At 42.4% G+C, this 26,488-nt stretch overlaps 2 protein-coding genes across 2 annotated transcripts; both read left to right on the top strand.

Moving 5' to 3' along the window:
• Positions 1-3,348: 3,348 nt before the first annotated feature.
• Positions 3,349-6,292, top strand: LOC137796862 (globoside alpha-1,3-N-acetylgalactosaminyltransferase 1-like). Its single transcript, XM_068595072.1, has 3 exons — positions 3,349-3,569; positions 4,637-4,699; positions 5,340-6,292. The coding sequence occupies exons 1-3, from the start codon at positions 3,536-3,538 to the stop codon at positions 6,290-6,292; spliced, it is 1,050 nt and encodes a 349-aa protein (XP_068451173.1). The 5' UTR covers positions 3,349-3,535.
• Positions 6,293-11,997: 5,705 nt separating this feature from the next.
• Positions 11,998-26,037, top strand: ell2 (elongation factor for RNA polymerase II 2). The gene is made up of 12 exons (XM_068594349.1): positions 11,998-12,177; positions 15,177-15,224; positions 15,942-16,066; positions 16,180-16,343; positions 19,012-19,271; positions 19,735-19,859; positions 20,427-20,499; positions 20,590-21,310; positions 21,960-22,023; positions 22,359-22,530; positions 23,291-23,335; positions 23,419-26,037. The coding sequence occupies exons 1-12, from the start codon at positions 12,004-12,006 to the stop codon at positions 23,530-23,532; spliced, it is 2,085 nt and encodes a 694-aa protein (XP_068450450.1). The 5' UTR covers positions 11,998-12,003; the 3' UTR covers positions 23,533-26,037.
• Positions 26,038-26,488: the final 451 nt, after the last annotated feature.

Below are 26,488 nucleotides of genomic sequence, written 5' to 3'. Positions count from 1 at the left end.
GAGGAGAGGAAAGAGGAGAGGAGGAGAAGAGAGGAGAGGAGGAGAGGAGGAGAAGAGAGGAGAGAGGAGGATGAGAGAGGAGAGTTGGAGAGGAGAGGAGAAGAAGAGAGAGGAGAGGAGAGAAGGAGAGGAGAGAGGAGAGGAGGAGAGGAGAAGAGAGGAGAGAGGAGAGGAGAGGAGAGGAGAAGAAGAGAGAGGAGAGGAGAGAAGGAGAGGAGAGAGGAGAGGAGGAGAAGAGAGGAGAGAGGAGAGGAGAGAAGAGAAGAGGATGAGAGAGGAGAGTTGGAGAGGAGAGGAGAGGAGGAGAAGAGAGGAGAGAGGAGAGGAGAGAAGAGGACGAGAGAGGAGAGTTGGAGAGGAGAGGAGAGGAGGAGAAGAGAGGAGAGAGGAGAGGAGAGAAGAGAAGAGAATGAGAGAGGAGAGTTGGAGAGGAGAGTTGGAGAGGAGAGGAGAAGAAGAGAGAGAAGAGGAGGAGGAGGAGGAGGAGGAAGATGAGGAGAAGGAGGAGGAAAGGAGAGGAGATGAGAAGAGAGAATAGGAGAGGAAAGGAGAAGAGAGGAGAGTTGGAGATGAGAGGAGCAGAGAGGAGCAGAGAAGGAGAAGGCAAAGAGAAGAGAGAAGCAGAGCGATCTGGTGTTGGAGAAGAGAAGAAAAACAGGAAAGAGAACTCTTCCACTCATTTCTACCCCCCCACCTCCCTTTACCAAAAAAAAATGCTGCATATCTGATCTCTTTTCCTTCATTTGGCAATCACCATTCATTCATTCATTCATTCATTCTGTCATGAAGTCATGCAATGTTTCCAGCCCACACGAGATTCAAACCACCGACCTCTCCGCTCCGCGTCTCCATGTGAAGTGAAAGCATTTAATCATGAAGGAGGGAGAGGCCTGGTGTCTCTCCTCTTCACTGCCTGCTCAAGCATGCCACTTTTAGAATATAAGTTTTGTATTACTATATATATCTAATCTCTATATTAAACAAAGACAATGATTGTAATATGGTTTGGAAAACAATTGACATGGGAAAAATTTCACTTTCAAAAACCCTTTTTAGTTTCTATCCATAGTTTTATGTCTTATCGGTTTATTTTGTTTCACACTATTACGGGACAACTTCTCACTTTAATCACTTTAGAGGACAGATTGATATTTAAAAAATAAAGTCATGAATTTGTGAAATTGGAGTCGGCGTACGTTTAAAATGAAACGCCAAACGTGTCATCGATAATCAATCTGAAGGGTTTGAACTGTGTTGACAAAAGATTATTAATCTCAGGGTGTCAGGGAATCATATTCTGGAAGTATTAAGATAAATATATAGAGTATGGAAGGTTATATACTATAAAAGTATGCAGATGAGACTATATAGTACCAAACACTATGAAAAAAGAGTCTTTTAGTTGAAGTAGCGACACATTCAAAGTAAAAAAGAATAATCTTCTCGTGCTATTTGTTTAATTTTGTATAAGTACAATGCTGCATTAAATGAAATATTTTTCTAAGGATCCTCATAGTTTATGGAAATAATATATACAGTATCAAAACCCTTGAACGGTGTATTTTTTTGTGGCATGAGTGTAGTGATCATACAAACCAACACTGCCCAAATCTGTGCTGTCAAAAAGCGTTTCAGCGAACGTACAAACGGATCTCGTGATGGTTCATCGACTGCCGACCGTTCCTGGAACCCCGGACAGATTATTGAACTCATATCACTTCTTTATTTGATGTACAAATCCATTTCTCGGTAGAATAGGGGCTCTGCAGCACATTCATCTTGAACGCCTTAATATATGCTGTAATATATCTGCATACTCATCTCCACACGCTGTGGATCAATTTACAGACGCTATTGTGAGTGTTTATGACATGAATAGTTATGGATCTTCTATGCAGAGTCTCTATCCTCCAGCTCGGTACCGCCTGACCCGCTTCTCTGCCAGCAAGGTGACAGGAAACAGAAGATGTATCTGGGACATCGCCTCGCCCTGTAATTATCCATCTTTTAGTGTGGCCCGTGCTGTTCCCCCCTCCATGTTTTTGTTTTTGACGGACGTCCAAAAGGTGTTTACATAAACTGATATTATGTTGCAATTTCTGTATGGAATATACTTAAAAAAAATAATGAGATTTATCGTAATAAACTGCAAAGTGACCTCTTGAGTCTGTTTGAGTCTCTGGTGATGTGGGAGGGCGGGGCAGCGGCAAAAGACCAATGAGGATATAAAGTAGAATATAAAGTATAATGTAGAATATAAAGTAGAATGTAGAAGATAAAGTATAATGTAGAATATAAAGTAGAATGTAGAAGATAAAGTATAATGTAGAATATAAAGTAGAATATAAAGTATAAAGTAAGTAGAAAGTAGAAGATGAAGTAGAATATAAAGTAGAAAGTAGAATATAAAGTATAAAGCTAATTCATTGGACTTGTGTGAATAAGCGTTGTGTATAAAAAAGAGAAAGAAAAGAACAAAAAAGATTCCCTCAAATATAAAATAAGATAATCCTTTATTAGTCCCTCAGTGGGGAAATTACAGGATTACAGCGGCATTGCTCACAAGTAAATAAAGATCAAGTGATATACATAAACAGTAGAACAATATATATATATATATATATATATATATATATATATATATATATATATATATATATATATATATATATATACATATACAAATATATATATATATATACATTTGGCCATAAGGCCGAGCAGAAGTTCAAACCCAAAACCTCACATTGAGTTCAGAATCTATGATGAAGGGCTTTTAATTAATAAAAGACATATTGACATTATTTACTACATTTCCTTTGGATATCCTTGTAGAATCAGAGCATAATATAATGTTTATTAAAACTTCTTGAAAGTGTGCTGTCTCCTAAGGTTTTCCATTGTATTTCCTTTTAAGTGCCTCCACCTGGTGGACAGAAAGAGTACTGCAGCCTGGTTTATACCACAGCATTGTGTCTGTCTACTTTCCACCAACTCTTCTCCTCACAGAAACAGTTGAAATGTGTAAAATGGGATTTATTTATGTCAGTGTGATGAATCTGAAGACGACAGAATCTATTACGTATTTGCAGTCTCCCAAAATGTTTGAGTGACCGCCCATCGTCTGACGTTTAGCGTCTCTTTTTTTGGTGAATTCAATCCCACCATGTCTTCTCCTCCACTCTTCAGCTCCTCCCATTAGCCCAGATTTCCCCCCCAACACACATCTGGTTGCTTTGTTTTTTCTCCAAAACTGAGGAAGAAAGCAAAGAGAGAGGGGATGGGGAGGAGAGGGAGGAAGAGGAGGAGGAGGGGGAGCAAGAAAGAAGATATGTGAAGAAAAAGGGAGTGGAAAATACTGTCAAAAAGTAAGGACAAGAGAGAGAAGAGAATCCTTGGTGGAAGAAAGTGAAGCAGCACATTTCCAGGAGGAGACAGGGTGGCCAGGAGAGAAACAGAGAGGGAGAGAAGAGTAGGAAAAAAAATAGTGACCTCAGACAAAGGTCTGTGTGTTTATCCACCAGCAGGTCACAATATGGCGCTTTTCCCATTTTGCAAGACGCCAGCAGGTCAGTAAAACCTCCGCCGCTGCTCCACCTCTTCTGCTCGTGTCACATCTGGTTGTTTTCCCCCCTCACCTGTCATTGATCTGCCTCTGAACTGTATCTGCTCTACGTGTGCATGCTCAGTTAAAACACCAAAAGCTTTTCTCTGATGTTGTGTGTCGGATGTGTAAGCTGATCCTGGAAATATGTACCAGGAAAGCAAAAATAAGTCCTTGATTGGTTCAAGACGTTGTGTACGTTTGTACTCAAATCTCTCGGCTGGTGAGAGAGCACGCAGGAATGTATGTGAGATAATGTGAGATAACATCTCCATGACTCTGCTTATGCTTCTGTGTAAGTTTTATCTCATGCAATGTGTCACTTGTGATTCAATAACATTCAGGGATGTTCTCACAGCCTCTCATGCACAGTTGTGGATTAGTTCTATGTTGTGTATAGATAGATAGATAGATAGATAGATAGATAGATAGATAGATAGATAGATATGTACTTTATTAGTAGCGCTCTAAAGATACCAAATGAAATAAACTAAAGACACAAAATAAAACAAAATATAAGAACAGGGATGACAGATATATACAAAATAATATATATATATATATATATATATATATATATATATATATATATATATATATATATATACACACACACACACACACACACACACACACACACACACACAATAGAATACAAATAAATGGGCAGTGTGTATTAAGGAAATTCAATTAAAGTCAATTAAATGTAAATAGAGTGTGTAAAATGTGCATGTAAAATATATACACACAGTAAAATACAAATAACAGTGCAGTGTGTATTTAAGGACAATAATTAAGTTTAAATAGAGTGTGCAAAATGCAAAGTATGTGTAGTGTATATGAAGTGTAAATCAGCATAAATGTGAATGTGTACATATATGCTTTAAAGACTTAAATATTTGCACAGTCCTGGATTGCTCTACTTTAAAAGGTGATATTGAGCTTTGGTCTTTTTTTAAGAAAATGCACTGACAGGAAAAGCATTTATTAACTTTGAATGTCATGTTTGTTGTATGTTTATCCTTCAAACAGGAGCAGTCAGAGTGACAAGAACACAGCTGGTTCTGTACTGTTTCCTCCTGTCGCTCATCATCTGTGAGTGGACAGAAGAAACTATTCTACTCTCTCTCTTTGTGTAGATGGACGTACAACGTGCTTGTGTTAAAGTGAATGTAGAGTACAACGTTGTTGTTGCATGCGAAGCAGTCCATCTTGTTGACTTGATTGTAATATATATATATATATATATATATATATATATATATATATATATATATATATATAGTATAGAAATATTCCAAACACAGACACATAGTGAATGTATAGTGAAAGTTAAAAAGTGCTTTAAATTATGACTTAACTATCTCATAATGACAACTTAATATCTCATAATTATGAGTGAACATCTTATAACTATGACTTAGTATCACATAAGTAGCTCATAATTATGATAATTATTAATTAGCTTCTCATAATTTCCATTTAGCATCTAAAAATTATGAGATACTAAGTCATGATTATGGGATAGTTAGTCATGAATATGGGATAGTATCTCATATTTATGACCTATAGGATCACTTTTTTTATATCACAGTCAGAAACGGGCTACAATAGGATTGTGACTTTTCTCCAGCTTAACACAAATCTGCACTTTCCATAAAGTCTCACTGTCTCCAATTAAAAAAAAAAGTTTGTTTGTTGTAATAAAAAGTAAAACCGTGTTTCGCCCCATTAGACTTCCTCAATGGACGCAAAGCAGCCGTCAGTGTGGCGTCCCCTCATCCCATCTTCCACGCCCTGGGAGTGGACAGGGGAAGAGTCACAACCGACACGGCGGTCATCAAGGCAACGGCGCCACAAACTCCTATGGAGACGCCCTGGGGTGCTCCTTTGGTGTGGGGCGACACCCGGCGGTCGACTCGCCGCAGGGCTAAATTCGCGCGGCGTGGGATCCGTACGGGTCTGCTGGCCCTCGTCGTGGGAACCTACGCCAAGTTTGTGCAGCGTTTCCTCTCTTCGGCTGAAACCCACTTCCTCCCTGGCCAGAAGGTCACCTACTACATCCTCACAGACAACCCGCGCACCCTGGATCCCCCCATGGAGCTGGGCCCCAGACGAGAGCTGAAGGTGGTCCCCATCGCGGAGCTGCCCGGGTGGGAGAGGTTGACTCGTCGCCGCATGGCCCTGCTCGCCGACGCCATCAGGAACCCCATCAGCAGGGAGGTGGAGTACATCTTCTGCGCCGACATCGACCAGGAGTTCGTGGCGCCCGTGGGGGAGGAGATCCTCGGACACCTGGTGGCCACGTTGCACCCGGAGCACTACGGGATGCCGCGGAAGGACTTCCCTTACGAGGTGGAAGAGGTCTCGTCGGCTTGCGTGGAGGAGGACGAAGGAGACTACTACTACACCTCCGAGTTGTACGGAGGCTCGGTTTCTGAGATGTACAGTCTGGCTCGAGCCTGTTCGCTGCTCATTCTGCAGGACCAGGCCAACGGGGTGATGGCCCGGGGCCTGGAGGAGAGCTACCTGAACCGCTACCTGATCGATAACAGGCCCACCTGTGTGCTCTCTCCAGAGTACAGCTGGTGGGACTCGGCCCTGGCTCCTGCCGTGGACGTACAGAGGCTGGTGTCACTGGGGAGGAAATGTGAGGCTTATGATAAGCAGAAAGATAACCCATGTTAAACGTAGGGTTCTGCTGGCCGAGCCCACTGAAGCCTGATCTCGCTCCAACATGAAGAACTCTTCTTTTTAGGGTTGAATTCCCTTTTTTTGGGGATGTTTTTCATTGACAAATGAACCAACTGTGTTATGAGAGGACAGGGGATAAAGGGGGAAGAAGAAGATTCTCATTCAATTCAATTAATACTTCACAATTTCCATTTTCTGTTTCTATTAGCCGATAAATACATCCCGCAATCCCACACAAGCAAAATGCACAATCTGCTCTCAATTAAAGGCCCATTTTGTGTCAACAGTTGGTCTGCGCGCTATCTCTTCCACAGCAGACAAAGAAGAAATTGACCTGTCGCTTTAAAACGGAGCACTGTGCTCTCCATTATGTCAGCCTGGGAGATACTGCTCCAGCGGCTCTGTGGTCAACAACGATAAGAGTCAACAGTGTAAGTGCACACTTTCCCCGCAGTGACCAATCATTAACTGGAAGAGCTGCAGTTTCAAGGTCCTTAAGCACCAGGTGGGGGGAAAAATAGATATAACGGGATGCTGCTTCTCCAGGTTACAGAAGCTGCCGTGTTTACGCTTCAGCGAACAGTAGAATAGTTTTAAAATTGATCAAACTGGTAAATAAAAAATGATTTTTTTCTTGCATAACGTGTAGGACTAAAAGGTAAACTCAAATGACCTGAAGTTGGTGGTTGTCTGCTTATCTCTCCCTGCCTCCCACACACACACACACACACACACACACACACACACACACACACACACACACACAAACACACACACACACACACACACACATGCTCCCACGTTCACACTCTGCTTCCCTTCTTTTTTAATGGGAGGGTTAAACAGCAGCAGATGGCTTTTCTCACTGCCAACAGAATCTGTCCTCGGGGGAAAGATTGCCACGTAGAATGAAGCTGGAGGTAAACTTCAGATAATCTCTGAAAACATTTCCAGTTATATTTCACTAAAATCTAAATTTCCGCTGCTTGCCACACAGGTGTGTACTAATGTGGACTCACTATCAACGCTTTCTGTTATTTACAGAAGTAACAATGGTCCAAAATCAAGGAGAAAAACAAGTTAAACTTTCTAAAACTTGAATGGATGGCTCCACCTCACGCATACCCGTCTGACTGGTTGATCCCAGGCTGCAGGCATCCTACAATATATCAACCCTACTGTCTAAAAAAATCACTTAAAGTTTTACCCTCAAGTCAGTTTGAACACATTTCAGATGGAATATTAATAGAGTAGAAAATGCACAGCCCAGGCATAATAATATAGCAATAAAATCACAACTGATTACGACTGAGACGTTATAACATGCTGAAAGAAACGATAAATAAACGGGAATAAGTAGCAAGAGATTGCTGATACCGCCCAACATGTGAATAAGGCGAGTACTGGCACCTGTTCATTGATTCAGATTATAAATCATATCAAAATTTGAGCTAAATTGCCTGATATAAGAATACTAATCCGGACGCCTCCTGGACCCCTCTCATTAGAGGTTTTACAGGCACGGCCAGCTGGTAGGAGACTCCCAGGACACGCTGGAGGGATTATATCTCCCGGCTGGCCCGGGAACGTCTCGGGATCACCCAGAATAAGCTGGAAAGTGTTGCGCGTGAGAGGGAAGCCGGGGTCGGCCTGCTGGCCTGCTGCCACCGCGACCCGACCCCGGATAAGCGGCTGAAAATGGATGGATGGATCAGAATACTGACACTAAAAATACATTATTGATAGTCAATAGTTTAGCTTTCTGCTTTGGGTTTGTATTGAATGCCAGGGCTTCAGCTCCCTGATCCATGCTGACGACCCCGTTTCATGCCATAATGCAAAGCAGTTTTCATTATTATAGGTTTATTCCCTGTCATAGTGGTTTCCTGGTGGTCAAGGAGGCTGTGGGCTCAGCATTACCCGAGGGAGGAGAAGAGAAAGTACAGGAATCCATCTCATGAAAACACATATTTTACATTGGTTAACACCTATTAGATCCCAATGTGTTGGCAGAAAACATGTATAAATCTCTAGTTCAGACGAAGAGAACAATCAGGCCCATGTGTAGCTACACAGTCGGGATGATTGGGAGGGTCGATCATTTTCTTTCTCGGGTGGCCTTTGTTTTTACTGTGTGAAGCTATTTAAACAGCGAGGCCGTCTGAAGCGTGTTGTTGTTCTTTGGCTTGACCCCGTTTTCAGTGACTGTCTCTACAACGACAGTAGTGTGTACACACTAACCTTCGTGTCATGCAAGGCAAGGTTATTTGTAGAGCACATTTCAACAACAAGACGATTTAAAGTGATTCACGTAAAACCGTTAAAAGCATCAAAACATAAAGCACAAGAAAACAGGATTGTGTTCTAAGCTTTTGTTTCGTCCTCTAGTCTTTTTTTTATTGCTGATAATTCAGTGTGTTTTTTCTAAATAGGATTATCGACTTTTGGATTGACTGTATTGACCCTTTTTCCATTAGCTCCCATGCTGACGCGGTGGCATGTAAGTGTTAGCTAATCTACAAAACACTCCAGTGCTAAATACAGTCATTTACGGGGGTTACATGAGCAAAGACGTTTTAAAAGATTCAGGACGTGATAGACACAGAGATGCACACACAGACACACACACTCACACACACACAATCTCATTATCTCCTGTCTATTAATCTCCAATCAAGTATAAATCATATCTGAAGTATCTGCTTCTTTACCCGAAAGAAACACCTACACATATAACCTGACAGAGCAGCCAAGTTTAGCGTAGTCAAGCTCATCCAATGAGGAAGAATACAACTCTGAAAATAACAACTTTAACTGTTAACTGATCACAAAATGGGAACATTTATCACTGTCTCTGTTCTCATTTCAGGCTGCCGACTCCTGCCCCTAAAACACATGCGTTTGATTAGCACCAAAAAATATGTCTATCAATAATTAACCTCTTTTGCTATTCAGAACCGCTGTAAGGTGGAAGGATATCGCTGGCATTACATAATTACACAGAACTGTGATGCAGAGTAATGTGGGGGAGGGTTATGTGACATTTATTCTGTTTAAAACAAACTAAACAATAAAAAAAAAGTACGCTGAGTAGACCGCTGCTCTCTGCTGTAAAGTGTGATGAACGAATGCAACACACAATCAGCTAACCCCGAATGGACATACTGGCCTGCAAGCCATCGTAAAACATATTTAATGAAAACTAAAAAGCAAGCGACAATGAATGAAGGCAATCGGCTCAAAGTCGTGGTATAAGACACGTGATATAATCTTGCCTAAAAACAAGTTCTAAACACCGAGCTGTCTTGTGGTAAGGTACAGCTGTGAGCACTGGTATTTTCGTGAGATGTTAACCAAACACACGACTAAAACCTTAAAAGTGAGCCGTAGAGCTGAAGCCCATGAAGTTATATATGTCAACCATGGGTTTCTGAAGTAATAATAATAAAAATGTATGTTTCACCGTACAGTTTTCATGAATGGGGAAATTAGCTATAAAGACCAAAACCTTTTTTTTTTTTTGTATCAGCCTGTAAACATTAACTTGCTTTTGGAAAAAGCTTTGACTGGCTATTTCAAGAACTGCAGTTTTGGACACTACAGTGCCTGAAGTTGCTGTTTGCGGCTGAGCTGAGAGGTAGACGGCCGTGTGTATTTGTAATTCAATTAGCTGTTCGCTGAACAAACACTCCATGCTGTAAGCTGTTAGCCAAACACAACGCTTACGAGGAGAAGATCCCCATCTTCTCCTTTTTTTTTCTCGCTCCAGTAGGTTCAGAGATGCACTCAGCTGTCAGCGGTCGATAAGACATAGAAATATGATGTGAGAAAGTGCGAGTCACAAAATAGTGTGCAGTTTGCTGCAGCACAATGCAAAATAAGCCGGAGATAGACAAAGAGGCGCAAATTCACTCGCTGTACCCAACCCTTTGCAACCGATGACAAATGTATCCACGTATGAAAGATAATTGTCAGAGGTCAATCCTCATAGCAAACGGGTAATGCAACTAAGGACTTTCCAGTTAAGTAATGCCTGTGCTTAATAATTAGCCTTCAACAAAGCCTGAGTCATTTTAAAGTATTCTTTACACTGTGCTCTTGACCTTCTATCAGACGACACCTTCAGGGCCTGAACACTAAAAACAAAAGAGTTTTATAGCCCCCCAAAGGCTTTATTTGCAAAGCAGGCAAGAACAAACAAAGCCAAAGAACCTCTTGAATTATGTTTAGTTTTTTAAATCTGCATGTATTCAAATCAAGAGAAGTGTTCAACGCAGTCATGGTTGTATCAAACGATTGTTGATGAAGGATACAGTCAATGACATTAATGATCATGGCATTGAATGCTGTTTCAGCTTTTACATTCCCACACATATAAACATATTTAAATGGACTGCACATCTTTGTGGGGCAGTTAATTTTGAGAAACGTGAATAACTAATTTGTTGATGGTTAGTGTGTGTGTGCGTGGGCGTATGCATGTGTGTATTGTGTGCGTGCATGTGTGTGTTCATGTGTGTGACTCGTCAGGGGGATGGGTGGGGTGAAGAGCTATGGTAATCTGCTGGATTCACACAGGCCTTACCCCACCCTGCCCCGGGCTACTCCACACCAAAACACGCTGCCCTAATCACCAGGTCAAGGGGACTGACTCTCAGAGATAGTGGAGGTGCAGCTCACAGGGGGGGACACTCGTGCCCAGGGTGCTGGTGCCACATTATATGCCATATCATTAAAGGGAACCACATGAAAGATAATTATAGGGCGACATATCGGCAAAGCAGTTCACAAAGTGAAAAAAAAATGTCCTCGCTGTCTCTGAAATGAGAATTTAGTTCGTATGGACGTGTATAGTTCTAAAAGTAGTTAAAAAAATACAAGATCAAAAGCACAGTGCTTGTTTTTTTACGACTGAGTATGTGCAAAATGTTAAAAAATTATAGGCCAATATTAGCAAAGTAGTTTCAGAATCATATTGATTTAGTTTCTGCGGATATTTATAACAATGCTAGCTAAACTATATTTGATGAAAGTTCTGTTCCCACTTAAGTATAGTCTACAAAAGCTACCTTTAACAGTTTCAGTAGACTAGAATTAGTTATGACATGTCAGCAAAACACAGCAGGCAGAGGCAGTTTTGCCAAGAGGTAACTACAGAGAGAGGCTCCGGGCTCAGAGAGAAAGGGAAACTAGATACTGGAATGTTTCCCTCAGTAAGGCTTTAAAAGATCAAATATGATAGCATGTTGTCTTGGTTTTGTAAATGGATAGAACAATCCACTCATAGGCCTACAAATAAATAATGCTAAACTTATTATGCACACAAACTGGTGGTGACATAAACACCAACAACTTTTACTTTATTAAAAAAAGTAAAAGTAGCAATAACGCAGAGTATAAATACTCTTGAACATGTAAAAGTATAAAGTAACCTACAGTAAAAACACAAAAGTAAAGCCTCGTGTCTAAATTGTAGTCCATGCAAGTAGTAGGATATGTGCATACATTGTTTATTACTTTCCACCACAGTGTAAAGCACAATTACACAATGCGACAAGCCTACTGTAAGTTTACTGTTGCTGGAAAGTGAAAAACTAACAAGCTGGCGGCCAGTCAAGACTAAACCAACAGTGCCAGCCCTGTAGGCAGCAGCTGTAGTCCCTCCCCGGGCCAGAGTGGTGAGCGCAGGGAGCCGGGGCCGCTAAATGCTCCAGCCTCAAAGGGACGATGGTGGAGGGCTGGTAAAGATGGCGGCGCTCTCCGAGGATGGGAGGTATGGATTAAATTGTGGCCGACAGAGCACAGATAGAGTCACCGTATTACACGTCAAATTGACCGAGACGGCGCTGAGAGCCATAGACAGCCACCAAAATTGTATGGTGAGTGAAACGGCCGTTTATTTCAGTAAAGAAGCAGCCATGACTGTCGGGCTGACACAGCTCGTCTCAGCTGGGGAAGCCTAGCTGCCACGCACAGCTAGCTGAAGCTACAAAGTTAGCTAAGCTGTTGACAGGGCGACTTTCTGCTTGTTGTTTTTGCTCGTATTGCTCTCGTGTCACTATATCGACCGACTGAATAAGGAAACCGAGACTGTGGCCGTGTGCCCTGGCCAGGTTTCACGAATTGACAAATGATATTTAATTTAGAAAACCTGTTGGTAAAGTCAGACACTCTGAAGTAGCCATGTTAGCTCGAGCTGCCTTGGTATGGACCCCCCTATCCTGCGCGGAGCTGGACAGCAAAGTCCATCTTTTCTCTTTCCAAACCAACGTTATTTTATCCTAATTGGGAAAGTGGGCACGTTCATGACATGGCGACGGACACACTCGTCATCATACAAGTTTAACACACGGAGAGTTACACGTTAAAGCTGGGATAACTAACATGGACTTTTATTCGACGGGGCTGTGACGTTATTTGGCAGCTCATCGGCGGTTAAGTTGAGTCCCGTTTAACTTCGACTTGGTCACCAGTTAGACCAGCTTACCATATGGATAGAAGTTTTATCTGGTTGATAAACGTCACATCCTGACAATGGCGTGACGTCTCTTTAGAGCAAATTAACATGTTGAGTAAAACCTACCTTAAGGATGCGGACGTTGAGGGTAAAGTGCCTCAAAAGTTTTACACAGTACAAATATTTAATTTGAAGTTGTTTGAATAGTTTTTGCATACTTTCAGATACTTCAAGCTGCATGAGAGGAGTTAACCAGCATTCACAAAAACCGTCATATGGTGTCTTTATAGCGATTTTCGGCATAATAGAAGAATTGCCATGTCATGACGTTTTGTTCAAAATACAATGTATTCATGTACTTTCCGGCTCGCAACACACTGCCTCATCAAATGTACTGCATGTCGCCACTGAGCTTGACACCATCAGTGATTACGCAGCGTTGGGAACTGTGTGTGCTAATAGCTCACTGCATACCTGTGTGGATTAAATATAATTTGTTAATCTTGAACTGTGCAAATGGCATAATCTTGTTGAGGTGCTACAAAGGTGAACTAATTTGGACCTCTGCAGTCTTGGGTTGCAGAGGCCCGAGGCCAAGTTACCTGACCTTAAGTCTGCCAACAACAACCATTACGTAACATACTGCCCGGGCCTAGGTCTCTGCTCGGGTCTGATGCACTGTACGGGGCTGTGCTGTTCAGAGGTCTGAGTGCTTTTTATGGCACATGGCGTGTGACTGTATGTATGCTACACACCACTCACACGCCTGTATATGAAACCGCTGCACACTGTGAGCCCCGTATAATGGATTTACATATGGATCAGGATATGTATATGAAACCGCTGCACACTGTGAGCCCCGTATAATGGATTTACATATGGATCAGGATATCAAATTATTTTTAAGTTGGTTTGTGACAACTGGCGAACTGACTCGTCAGTAAGTCGAAGGAATTCTTTTGTGACAGTCTATGCTACAACCTTATTGGATGTGGTAATGTTGGTCTGTGCGCTGCATTGAACGGCAGCCTGCCATCTCTTGCTGACTGAGCAGCCAAAACTGCCTGCTTTTTGTTTCTCTCTCCCTCTCAGTAATGTGTGTTGTAGCTCAACCAGTCATCGAACTATGGAAGCTGGCTATCTTTGTCTTTCTGTGGTGATGTGAAATGTGATCAGAACTGTGGGAGTGAGGACTGGTTGGGTTGTGAGTGAGTGAGTGAGTGTGTGTGTGTGTGTGTGTGTGTGTGTGTGTGTGTGTGTGTGTGTGTGTGTGTGTGTGTATGGATAGTGGGGGAGGGAGTCAGTCAGTGGCTTGGAGTACCTTAGCTTTAACTATGACATGGTTCTTTCAGTCTAAAAGGAATTACACATTTCAAGATTATCTGCCTCTCCTGTCTCGTGTGAGTTGGCAAATACAATTCTACTTTCCAAAAATACAGAGAAACTGTTCATAATAAAAAATGCAAATTCCTCTGAAACACATTGACACAACTTTGTGAAAGTATCTGGTCTCGCCAACTGACTCCTCAGCCTCCGCTTTGTGAAGAAGTATATCCTGTGTTTTTCCTTCCTAACCTACAGGGCAGCCACTGCAGATTTGTGGCCGTCAACTCCCTTTCAAGTAGCCAGACACCAACACAAACCTGCCCCAAGCAAAGACATTTCAAAAATTTCAAGTGTTGTCCCAGTTCCACTGCTTGTGTGAAGATAAAAGTGAACATGTTTACTTGTCTTAGTCGCTTAAAAAGAAGATGGAAGTAGAGACCCAATGGACTGTGACAGTTACCCAAAAATGCCATTAATTTTGCTAATTCAATTGTAATAATTGTCTTTTTTTTGCATGTGATTGTAAACTTAATGTATTTAGGTTATGTTTTACCTGGGTTTGGAGAATTGACATGCTTATTTCTATTTACTTCTTTTATGACATTTTATTGACCCCAAAAACAATCACCACTTGATAAAAATGACCTGCAGAGTCAATCTGTGATGGGAATACTGTCAATTCTTATGGACGTCTCACAACACTGCGAATAGATTTACCGTCCCATGGAAATGAGAGATTTTCTTTCTGCAATACTAGTTCTTCCGTTTTGTCTCCTTTTTGCATTATGAATTCAAATGCATATCACTCACAAAGGCATAAAACAAGAAAATAAAGTGAGTTATTACCTGTGTGTTTGTTGGCTGTAGTCTTAACACTATGTTTGGGTGCAACATTTAATAGAAGATGTATTGTCGGTGGTTTGAACTATGCTTGGCGCGACGGCACCCAGAGGAAAATATGTGTCCGGCTCTGCAGGTTCGAGACGACGAATGATGCTTTTTTTTTTTTTACTTGACCAACTGGTATTGCTTTCCCAATAATACTTTAAATATCCAAAGTGTTGGGCTTAAACTGTTGTTTCTCTTCACTTTCAGAATGTACCGTCTCTGCAGCCAACAATACAATTCAAGGGACTCCAAGGGGTAAGTATCCCCTTGAGATGAGGGTCATATTGTGAATCCCTAATGTAATAATTAAAACCGTAGATCAGTTTCAGGGTGTAAGAGGGATGTTTATTTTGCCATAGAGTAATATGTTAATTACCCATTCATTAATCAATTCCTTTATTTACCCTTTTCACTTTCCTGTGCGTTGTGTATTCGTTGTGGTGACCCCACACAAGTGTTTATCTGACTTAGTCAAGTTAATGATCTACTTAACTTCTGCTCAGTTTACACTTATCTCTATCACCACTGTCGCTCATTATCATCATGAGTAATAGGAGTACAAGCAGTACTGGTACTGTACAACGTATTTGATTCAGGTTTGGATCTAGACGTTGTGTCCTTTATGCAATCTGTCTGCTGAACCTTTCAGAGAGGCACCAATTTCAGACCCTCTTGAATTATATTTATATTTTTTTGCATTGCTTGTTTGTCCATGATGCACATGACTCGCATGAGGCCTCCTCTTAGCCGCCGAGACCTCACGAGACCTTCCTGCTTCACGGTAGCTCCCTTGTTTAGCCCCGTAGCTCAGATGTAGACCCTTAATGTTCATGTGCTGAACAGTAAGGTGAACACCTGGACAATATTTGAAGGTGGTTTGGAATATGTCAGTTTTATAGTGATTTAATGTGTTTATAGTTATTGTCCACCCAGACTCAATACTATAACTTGAGATGTTCTCTCTTCTTACAGCGCATTAAAATTCCCAAGACAGATTCCTCCTCAGACGCCTTCCACAATTTTGATTTTTACCTGTCTAATGTGGGCAAGGACAACCCTCAGGGAAGCTTTGACTGCATCCAGCAGTATGTGTCGAGGTAATCGCTGGTCAGCAGAATCAGCTGTCGCTGTCTTACTACTACACATTGCTAGAAGGTCTGCCTCACACGTCACACACGCCCATCTCTCATACGCTCCCTTTTGTCTCCAGCTCAGGGGCCTCACACCTGGCATTGTTGGGGACCGTACAGGACAAGGTCACAGTGTGTGCCACGAATGACTCCTACCAGGTGACCCGGGAACGCATGACCCAGGCTGCAGAGGACACGCGCGAACGTGGGACCAAAGTCATCAAGCCTGGCGGCCAGTTCAGAGGTAAGGCCCTCGCTACAGTCTCACCTCTGTCGGATGCCATGTTGGATCCTCTTGTCACGGGCATAGCTTTACGTCCTGCCAACACCTTTTCCTCTCTTTTCAAACTTTACTGCAACTGCCTCGGCCATTTTGCTGTCTCAGTCTTCTCCAGATTAGCAGTCTGACTGACTACGGCCAAAGGTTGCTGGTGAAGCTATTTCTGTTTTATTGACACACGGCATGCCAAAATTATGCTAAACGTACAGGCACTGAGTGCCGTGTGTGTGTTTAGCACCTATTGCCTGCGACCAAGTAGAAGGTTTCTCTTGATCAGCATGAACGCATGTAGATAACCGTCCTACCCCGCTGGGCCTGGATTTCAGTCACACAAGCTGAACAGAAAAAGTAATCTTTTATAATCTAATTTGGCTCGGCGCTCTCTCCGGCCTCATCCATTTGTTGTATCCAACTCTGAGCAGGTAGGCCAAGGGATCTGCTGGCGTGTGTGTGTGTGTGTGTGTGTGTGTGTGTGTGTGTGTGTGTGGGGTTATTTTCTTCTCCCTTTCGGCATTGTTTTTAGACTAAGATAATACGACAAAGAAAACACCGTCCCAGTAAAGGAAACTATAAAGGAAGAGAACCCCCACGAGGCTTTTTATGTGAAAATGGTCTGGAAATCAAAGGTCTGACAAACCGCAGAAGCAGCACTGGATGCAAATTAGTTGATGTTTGCCCATGACTAGTCAATTAATTTTGTATAGCCACAAATCACAAATACAAAATTTGCCTCGGAGCGCTTTACAATCTGTACAACATCCCTGTCCCGGGACGTCGCATGGTAACTAGGTATGAAATGTTGTATAAAGAAGATAATGGGTTACTGGGAATTAAAACAGATTAGAATATTATAGAGCACAAACACAAATAAACGTACCGTAAATTTATGTTTTTGTATTTTTTTTGGACCCACATGCAAAAATGTATTATACCATATGTGCCTTTTTTATTTTCTTGATTCATTCATCGTGGGATGACTTCATCAAACAAGTGTCTTGAAAATAAATACATTATTGTACTCTTAACAGACACTTAACCTCACTCAGACATTTTCTTTTAGCTTGAATAGTCAAAACTAGTTTGCAGTCTCGCTAGGTGCTCACATTTTCTACATGAAAAATTACCTCATCAGACCTGTTTTCTGGGCCCATGGGAACATTTGCATGTAACAGGCTCAGATAGAAACTGGGAAACGAGACGAGCAGCAGAGAAAAGGGGTGGGACAGGGGCATGTAGCAGCTGGTTTGCAGTGATGACCCCGTTTACCGATGCAGAGGGGCGCTTCAGCTTCTTACTTTCGCAGGCTGTTAATTTCAGGCAACAGTCTGTAACGTGTATTTTGTGTCTTCTCCTTTTTGTAACCTGTGTCGTGTAATGACAGCTGCACAACCCCTGTCGCTCTGAAATCAGTGGCATTTAATGTTCTGTGTACTATAAATAGTCTTGTTCCGTGTAAGTTCTCCATGTATCCACTGATTATTCGGGAAAGGAGGAAACTTTGTTGCATGAGGTTGTCAATAGACAGCGAGCTTACACTTCCGACATTGCTCTGAGGCTACATCCACTATGTTTATATTTTAAAACACATCTCTTCTGCTACGTTTACACCAGGACGGAGTTTTACAGCACCAGAAACAAAAAGGGTTTAGAAACAGTTTGGATACGTTTTAAAAACTCTGTTCTTGCCTCGTTGGTTGGGTCTATGCGGTCGTATCACATGACTCTTCCAAAAGGACACGTATGCTGACCCAGTTTCTAATAACACGTGAACGACTGCACTTGGATTTGCAAGTGTTCGATTACAATACAGTATAGTTAAACGCTGCTGTTTCAGTTTGAAGAAACTAAATCAGCCGTGACTAACGTTGATAAATTCATCAAAAATAACAAATTACAGATGTTGCTGACTTTGTCTCTGCTGGCAGCTGTGCAGTTAAATTTGTGATTTTGTGGGGGGGTTTTCTTTGTTTTGAACATTTTGTTTGCCTTTTGTGACCGACTCCCTACGGGTGATTAACATAAACAAGTGAGTAAAGGTAAAGAAAACAGAGTACTCCGAATTTGCCCGACACAATTTAGAGTTGAACGTGATGACTGGCAGGGGCTGAAGTAAAGGATGGACATGGAGATGCACCAATCTATTGGCTGATGGGTCATTCACTCACAGTAGCTGGTTAAGAGTAGTAAGTGAAGTGTCGATTGCAGTACAAAGCAAGCAATAAAAGGTGTTGTGAGATGTCCGTTCCTAATATTTTGCAGTTGGCTGCAGCAGAATGTGAGCTTAGCTGTGGACTTCAACTATTCTTGGTCTTGTCGCGTCTCTCTTTGTGAAACAGTCCCATCTTATTTTCTTCTTTTCAAGTATGCAATGTTTATGGCCTTCTGGCACGACTGGCACAAGGCTCTACGTTCATACTTTCAGGGCCACAGAGTTGAGTGGAATCTAACTAACATACTGAAGCTCCTATTTTTATGTATTATCACGGGTGGCTGGCAATGTTTCCAGATGCACAAGACTGCTTTCAGTAAGTGACATGAAGATAATGGGCAGGAATGCTGTTGAGCAAATATGTGATGTGCCTGCAGGGGAAAAAGAGGCTTTTAACAATGTCTGAACTCTCTCTGTCTCTAGGAAAGCAAGTCCATATGCGTAAGCCAGCGCTATCGGGCCAAGACGTGGTCCCGGAGCGCAAGCGCTCCACACCCATCAACCCAGCCAACACTATTCGCAAGTGCCTTTCCAACAACCCCGTGTCCCAGCGGCCGTTCAGGGACCGCATCATCCACCTGCTGGCGCTCCGGTCCTACAAGAAGCTGGAGGTGCTCGCCCGTTTGCAGCGGGACGGCATCAACCAGAAGGACCGAAACTCAATGGGGACCACCCTGCAACAGGTCAGGTTCCTTTTTTTGTGGCTTTGAACGCATAAATGTCTAGTCAATATTTAGAATGCCACTTTAAATTAGAAGTCACCCATTTATTCGTAGTTACACATCCTCCAATATACAGAAACATTCAGAAGTACTGAGTTTTGTATTCACACAGCTGATATTTAGGTGTTCCTCATGTTCTTAAAGTGTCTCATTTGATCCTAACCCACTTTTTTTAATGATATTGAGAAACATAAATCTGTCTGAGGAAATTCTTTCTCTTTGATGTGAAACGAGCCACGTAATCGTCGAGCGATGTTTGCATGTGCAGATGTTCGGCAGAGCAGGAAATGTGAAGTTTCAGAACATGTGTTCTTCTCATGCTGTCGGTTTAACTTGTAACTGTGTGTGTGTGTGTGTGTGTGTGTGTGTGTGTGTGTGTGTGTGTGTGTGTGTGTGTGTGTGTGTGTGTGTGCGCGCTAAACAGGTGGCGAACCTTAACCCCAAAGACAACACGTACTCATTGAAGGACTTTATTTATCGTGACATCCAGCGAGACTGGCCCGGCTACTCTGAAGACGAGAAGTCCCAGGTTGACCGGATCCTGGCTCGGTACATAAATGACCTGTTTATGCGTTTTATTTTTCCTTCTGAGCTCGAACACATACTTGGTTGAACAAATTAAGCATTTGCGTTGTATGGAGTGTAATTTTACAGGCTGAAGGTGGCTGTTAATGCTAACTGTAATGCTAGTTCCCGTGGACCCTAATATGGGTTTAACCGCAACCTTTCAATCCTTCAGATTATGTTAAAGGAATAGTTCAGCGTTTTTAAAATCCATCAACGGCTCAAGTTCTTATTTTTACAGTAATTAATGGACCTTTTGTGAGGCAGAAATAACATAACTGTACAGTTTTGATGCAATCATGTTATTGGGTATCCATGTCATTTAGTTTAAGCAGAGTTTTTACAGGTTTCTGTGACTATTGTAAGTAATCCCAGTTAAAGATGCTCTCCAGTGAAAAACAGTTAACACATTATGTGTATATCCTTGAGGCCTGACAAACATGCTGATGTGTAATCCTCACTTGTAAAGCCTTTGCAAAGCAGATTCGTTAACTCTTTTTTTTACATCAATACGTGTGCTCCACGTTGACACCATTTCCTTCCTTTTAACAGCAAACTGGGTCTTCCTACCGAGACCCTCCCATCCAGCAGTTCTCCCAAAGACGGTGTCCCCACATCCCCCCAGGTACCTGAGCAAATACACACCACCAAACATCCCACTCCACAGTGAATGTGCATGCAGTTTTTCAGATGCATTCTGTGTGTTCTCTTCCAGAAGCGCCAGGCCGACTTTGACTTTATTGACCCTTTGGCACCCAAGAAAGCCCGCATCTCCCACATCAACAACCGAGGGCCAGCCACATCTACGTCGTCCTCCTCCTCCTCCTCCGACCGCCGCGAGGAAGAGGGCAGCCCCGCCTCCAAACGCTCGTCTCTACCCGCCAACGTCACCTCGGGCCCTCCCACCCACCTCCCGATCCCGTCCCACCCTCCCGCGCCGTCTCGCCAGCAGCCCAGCCCGGCCTCAAACTCCAACTCGCCCAGCACCCCGGAGGGCTGCGGCACCCAGGACCTGCCCATAGACCAGAGCTCCTCCTGCAGAGACCCTTCGCCCAGCCCCTTCTCCTCCGATCGGACCCCGCAGGACACCTATCGGCAAGCCGTCCCCGTCCCCAGACCGACCACCTCTCCTAGCCCCCCTCCTCCTCCTCCGCCGCCGCCTCCCCCTCTTCCTCCTCGCACCTCGCTCACAGTTACCTCCACTGTCATCACCAGCCCTCCCTTGTCCAGCAGCACCAACAAGAAGTTTAAAAAGAAATCCAAGAAGCACAAAGATAAGGATCGAGAGAGGGAGAAAGGGAAACGGGCGGAAAAAAGTAGCAGAAGTCCTCCCGTCGTAGCAGAGCAGGCCGAAGAGACTCGGAGAGCCAAAAAGAAGCGCACTGCAGAAGAAGAGAACCGAGAAGTTATCAACAAAAACCCTCAAAAAGATCAAGGTGTGTTTTCTGTCTGAATGAATTATTAATTATCACTCAATGGCCGTACTTTACAATCACTGTTGAACGTTTTCCAAAAACATTCAGCCATTTTGTTCTCATTCATTTAACTCATCACAGAGTTTATTTATTATTATTATTATTATTATTATTATCATCACATTTCTATTAGATCTGTATTCACACTGAGAGATTCAGTACATGTGATGTAAAATGTGTCGTCTCGTGGTTGCGCTCAGAGATCATATGTTCTATATTATTTTCAATATATTGTCGCTATTGTGTTTTGTTCCTGAGCCGGACTCACTACTTCAGTCATCAGATGCATATCTATTGACTAGCATGCCTTCACTGGATGCTGTCTGAACACGCTATTGATCTGTGCACTTTTATATTCATTTATTCATTATAAATGAACATTAAAAAAGCTATTTACAATCATTTTAGACTTTGGCCTAAATGATAACCAGCGTGCGCCTGCACATATTTGTAGCAAGGAGTTGCAGTTGTGTTATAAACATTTATCAAACTAAATGTATTGTACATGACACTTCTGATATATTTACCCTCAAAAGCCTGTTGAATATTGATCAGAGCTCTCTTCATCAAAGCATTTCTCACATGTCCTCTCTGTCCTCACGCCCTTCAGAGAAAGAGAAACCGGTCCAATCCACTGAATTCTCCACTACAATTGAGATGCCTGACTATGTCGTGTGAGTAACTTTGATAGACTGTGAAGGTTTTCCCACAGCGTTGACCCTCTTTTACCGTTCTGGTCTTTGAAAACATCTGACTAAATAAGACATTGCAACACAGGAAATGCAGCAAAAAACGCTCAGTTTAATTTGTGCCGATTAGTATTCAGGAGCTGTTTTTGCACTTTCCATGAAACTGCTAACGAGTGCGAGGGATCTATGGCACAAATAGAGATGCTCAAAAGATTCTCACCTTTGTTTTAAGACCTCAACCTTTTTAAGCACGGTGTGTTATAAAACAAGGAGAGTTTCTGAAATAAGTTAAAGTTCCTTTCTTTCCTGTGTGTTTCCAGGAAGTACATGCCTATGGTGTCCGTGGACCAGAGGCAGAGTTACAAGGACGACTTCAACGCCGAGTACGACGAGTATCGCCAGCTGCACGCCCGCGTGGAGAACATCACCCGCCGCTTCACCGAGCTGGATGCCAAGTGCCGGAAGCTGGCACCCGGCACCAAAGAATACCAGGTCATGCCCATGAGCACCAAGACGTTGTGATTGTGGTGTTGCATCTCGCTAGAGCGAGGCTCTGGATGTTTGCAGCTTGGCAAGCGTGATCGCGTGAATCTGACGGTCGTCATGGTCCACTGATTAAAGCACGTCTAGGGTTTATACAAAGAAAGGTTTTTTGCTTTTAAATGCTTTAGAAACGGGTCTTAAATCTTCATTTGACTAAATACTTTGCAGCCAAATCCAAATGGATTACAGGATATTTAGCCTTTCTTCATTGTGCATGTTATACTTCAGATAATTACGATCCCTCCTCGGCATTGTGGAGGTTAGTTTATGGCTCCACCTACAGTCTACGGGAGCATCTATAGGTTGCACTTGTTTTTTATTTGGTTGGTTTTGTTTGTACACCCTCTGGCATTTCAGAGGTTAATGCAGCGCATGGAGAATTAACGCCTCCGTGCATGCGCCAAGCTTTCTCTGTGGCGGCAAGCGCAAGTATAAACAAAGCTTCATTTGAACATCAGCGCTGGGTTTGTCGTTTTAGACGACAATTTCCATCAAGTGTTTGGATGCCCTGAGACATCCAGAGCTGCCGAGTTGTCACAAAGATGTCACTTAAGTGTCGACGTCGCTTTCAGCTACATGGAGCATTCACAACATTTCCAACACTTGTTCCTGTTGAAAAGATGGTTTATGAAAGATATATAATAATATTATATGACAATATTTATAAGTGGTGGATCTGTATTAACGGTGATGATGTTTCTTGTTACAGAAGGTGCAAGAAGAAGTCATGAAAGAGTACAAAAAGATGAAACAAGTGAGTCGTCGTATATAGAGACCTGTCTTTTTCTAATTATGATTTCTTTGAAATTAACTTTGTTTTAACGGTTTGTTTTACAGCACAGCCCCAACTACCACGAGGAGAAGCAGCGCTGCGAGTACCTGCACAACAAGTTGGCCCACATCAAGCGGCTAATAGCTGATTTTGACCAGCGCAGAGTGCAGGCCTGGTGATGAGAGCACACTCGTCTTCACTCGTCAGTGTTTAGAAAGGAGTGTCAAACCAGGAGGGCGTGTCCAACTGGCTGTTATTTATTAACACCCCTTCAGTTACTGCCTCCACAACAGGCCCTCTTCTCCCCTCCAGCATCTTTTTTTCATTCCTTGTTCCTATCTTTGATTTCCCCTCCCTCCTCCTCCATCTTTTGCTTTCTCTAAGTTTCTTCTAAACGGGCTCCTGTGGATCTTCCTGCCACTGGACCAGTGGAAGATGCAGCCTGCATGTGTGAAGGAGTTTGAGGGGGAGAAAAAAAAAAACACGTCAACTCTTCTAATCTTTTGAAGGACTTTATCTTCAGGCAAAAAAAAGAACAAAAAAAAAGTATTTTTGAGCATCAGAGAAAATATTAACTTGTATTTAAGTAAAAAAAAAAATGAAAGAAAGAGGGAGATCTATTTATTTTGGGACTCGTAGTGCAAAGAAGAGTCCGCAGATGATATATTGTTTAACTTTTGTTGAAAACAATGCAAAAAAAAAAAAAAAATGACCGCGGGCCTTATGTGTTTTTGACTTTGTGAAGCCATTTTGCACGCAAGATCCATTTACGTCATCTCATTTGGCAAAGATGTCTCTCGTCTGCCTCGTTTCCTCTCTTTTCATGAAAACTGTACTGGAGAATCTTCGACACTTCACTGTTGTTGAGTTTGAGGCTGAAGGGCGAAGGAAATGAGACGGGGAGGAGAAATCAATTGAGCTAATTTGAGACGCAACAGTACGTGTGCATGAATTGTAAATTTAGTTGTATTGGCCACATGGGTGGGGGAGGGGGGTAACTCGAGGAGTATGATCCCCTGTCAGTAGGGGGCAGGATTCCTTGCACCAACAGTGTTCGGTGTGCTTGGTGTATTATGGGTGCCTTAAGGTGTTTACACTCAGAAATGTCAAGTTGGGGCCGACCAATGGGGTCCACGGGCTACACAAAGGAACTATAACTGCCTGGAAACAGGTTGTGTGCGTGTGTCTGTGTGTGTGTCTGTGTGTCTGTGTGTGTGTGTGAATGAAGGAAGAGATGAAGTCTGAAAGGTTACAAATTGTGTGTTTGTTTGTACGATTGTGCATTACGTGGAGTGACAGGTGTAAGAAAGGAAAGAAGAAAAAAAAAATAATGTGGAGAAAAAAGTGAGAAAAATTTAAAAATGACAAAAAAAGCTGCTATAGTGTTTGACCAGCCAGAGCACTCAGGATCAACCTGGCTGGAGTAACAGTACCTGATCTCAAGTGGAGAAATGTAGGAGATCCTTATCTTTCAGAATGGTTCATCTCTAGACGCTGGTGAGGGACCGCGCCCACCTCCTTCAGCTTTATCCAGCGGCAAAAAATAAAAAGCCTATTTAGGAAGAAGCAAAAAAAAAAAAAAAGAAAGAAAAATCCACCAGAGGACAAACATCTGTTTTATGATTTCAAATGTATTTGAATCTCAGTTTGAGTTCTGCAGAGCAGTGGAAGATAATTTGTTGTTTTTTTTGTTCAACATCAATATGGATTTAGTTCAAAAGACGGATGAATGGCTTCTATGAAAAGTCTTTATTTCAACAAGGGAACATTGTTTACAAAACCTGTGTTAGAATGTTTGCCAAAAAATTAAATATTTTTTCTGGTACTGCATGCATGGAGTAAACTTTCTGATTGGGGCTTAATTTTAGGAGACATTAATACTGGAGTATGTAAGGAAGTCACTGTGACCCCCAGAAAGAGCAACTTGTGCAGGTGGTCCGCCCGTCTCAGCGGTCTGGTTTTATATATTCAGCCAGTCGGTAAGAGTCGTAGCGCCATTTTGAATCTCAGAAACATATTTATTGTGTTTCACATGTGTGTTGGTTGTGGCACTCTGTCAAACAGTCAGTCTCTGCAGCAGACTGGCTGCTTTGTTCGGCTGTCAGAATCAATTTAACATAACTTGCAGACCTTAATTGACTTGACTTACTTGTTGTCGCTCGAGTTATTTCGGGCAGAATATCAGCACTTTTATCTTGGATGTGTCACAACTGCAGATAAAAAAGAAATTTAAAAAGTCACAAGAGTTCAGGCTCTACTTTGAGGGTGACCGGGGTCTGAGTTTTGGTTTATTTCCCCGCTTTTGAAATGGTCATTTCCCAGAATTAACGTCATAAAAGGCAGCTCCAGCAAATTACTGATGGAGGCGGTTACACGCGGCCTTCAAGGTGTTCGCCATCCAGTGTGTCCTCTTGTCAGCCTTCCAAACATTTCTGTCTTCATCAAAAGCAGATTTACTTAAATTGGGTCTGATCAACAGACATTGTGTGACTCAATGTGGTGGGAGGGAAGAGGTGTGATCAAGAGTCTTAAATGAGGAAGTGACTAAGTTGAGAAATGCCTTGGCAGCGTTTAGGTATGAAAAACCACTTAAAAATCAAGTGAATTTTGGGTGGAACCTGATCCTGTCCAGCTGAAAATGTACAAGGCATTTCAATAAAAGTCGTTTTGTTTCACCTGGACAATGTGTCGTGTCGTTTGGTCTTTGTGGTTTACCTTTAAACACTTGTGAAAACCAAATAAACCGGATCCGATGTAACCGTTGCGTTTGGAAAATGGAATTACATATTCACTCCAAAACATTTAGCGCCACCAGTAGCAAGGCAAGTTTATTTGTAGAGCACATTTAATTCAACACAAAAGCATCGAAACATACTGCAAAATGAAGCCGATGAACCTTTTGGCCGTAAGGTGCAGAATATAACACTGGTTGCAGTAATACACGTTGCTTATGGTAAAATGCAGATGAGTGAGGTAGTCTATTGGTTCAGCTGCAGATCCATTACTAGCAAAGATGTTTTGGTATTTACTTACAAACAAATCTGCGTATGTAAAAAAAGACACAAATCTACCTTCATACCTTACCTGTAAACAGTTATCCTTCACACATTGTAAAGCCCTCTGAGGCAAATATGT

This window comes from Clinocottus analis, unplaced genomic scaffold, assembly GCF_023055335.1.
Source record: "Clinocottus analis isolate CAN_PGR_092001 unplaced genomic scaffold, fCliAna1.0.p SCAF_3, whole genome shotgun sequence".
NCBI classification, from domain to species: domain Eukaryota; kingdom Metazoa; phylum Chordata; class Actinopteri; order Perciformes; family Cottidae; genus Clinocottus; species Clinocottus analis.
Note: the sequence above shows the minus strand (reverse complement) of the source record. Positions and strands in the feature narration are given on the sequence as shown.

Coding starts and splice junctions, on each gene's coding strand:
- ell2 (XM_068594349.1), top strand. CDS start 12,004: ATGCTCCAGCCTCAAAGGGACGATGGTGGAGGGCTGGTAAAGATGGCG. Junction 19,860..20,426: donor GTTGACCGGATCCTGGCTCG/GTACATAAATGA, acceptor TCCTTTTAACAG/CAAACTGGGTCTTCCTACCG. Junction 20,500..20,589: donor GTGTCCCCACATCCCCCCAG/GTACCTGAGCAA, acceptor GTTCTCTTCCAG/AAGCGCCAGGCCGACTTTGA.
- LOC137796862 (XM_068595072.1), top strand. CDS start 3,536: ATGGCGCTTTTCCCATTTTGCAAGACGCCAGCAG. Junction 3,570..4,636: donor ATTTTGCAAGACGCCAGCAG/GTCAGTAAAACC, acceptor TCCTTCAAACAG/GAGCAGTCAGAGTGACAAGA. Junction 4,700..5,339: donor CCTCCTGTCGCTCATCATCT/GTGAGTGGACAG, acceptor TCGCCCCATTAG/ACTTCCTCAATGGACGCAAA.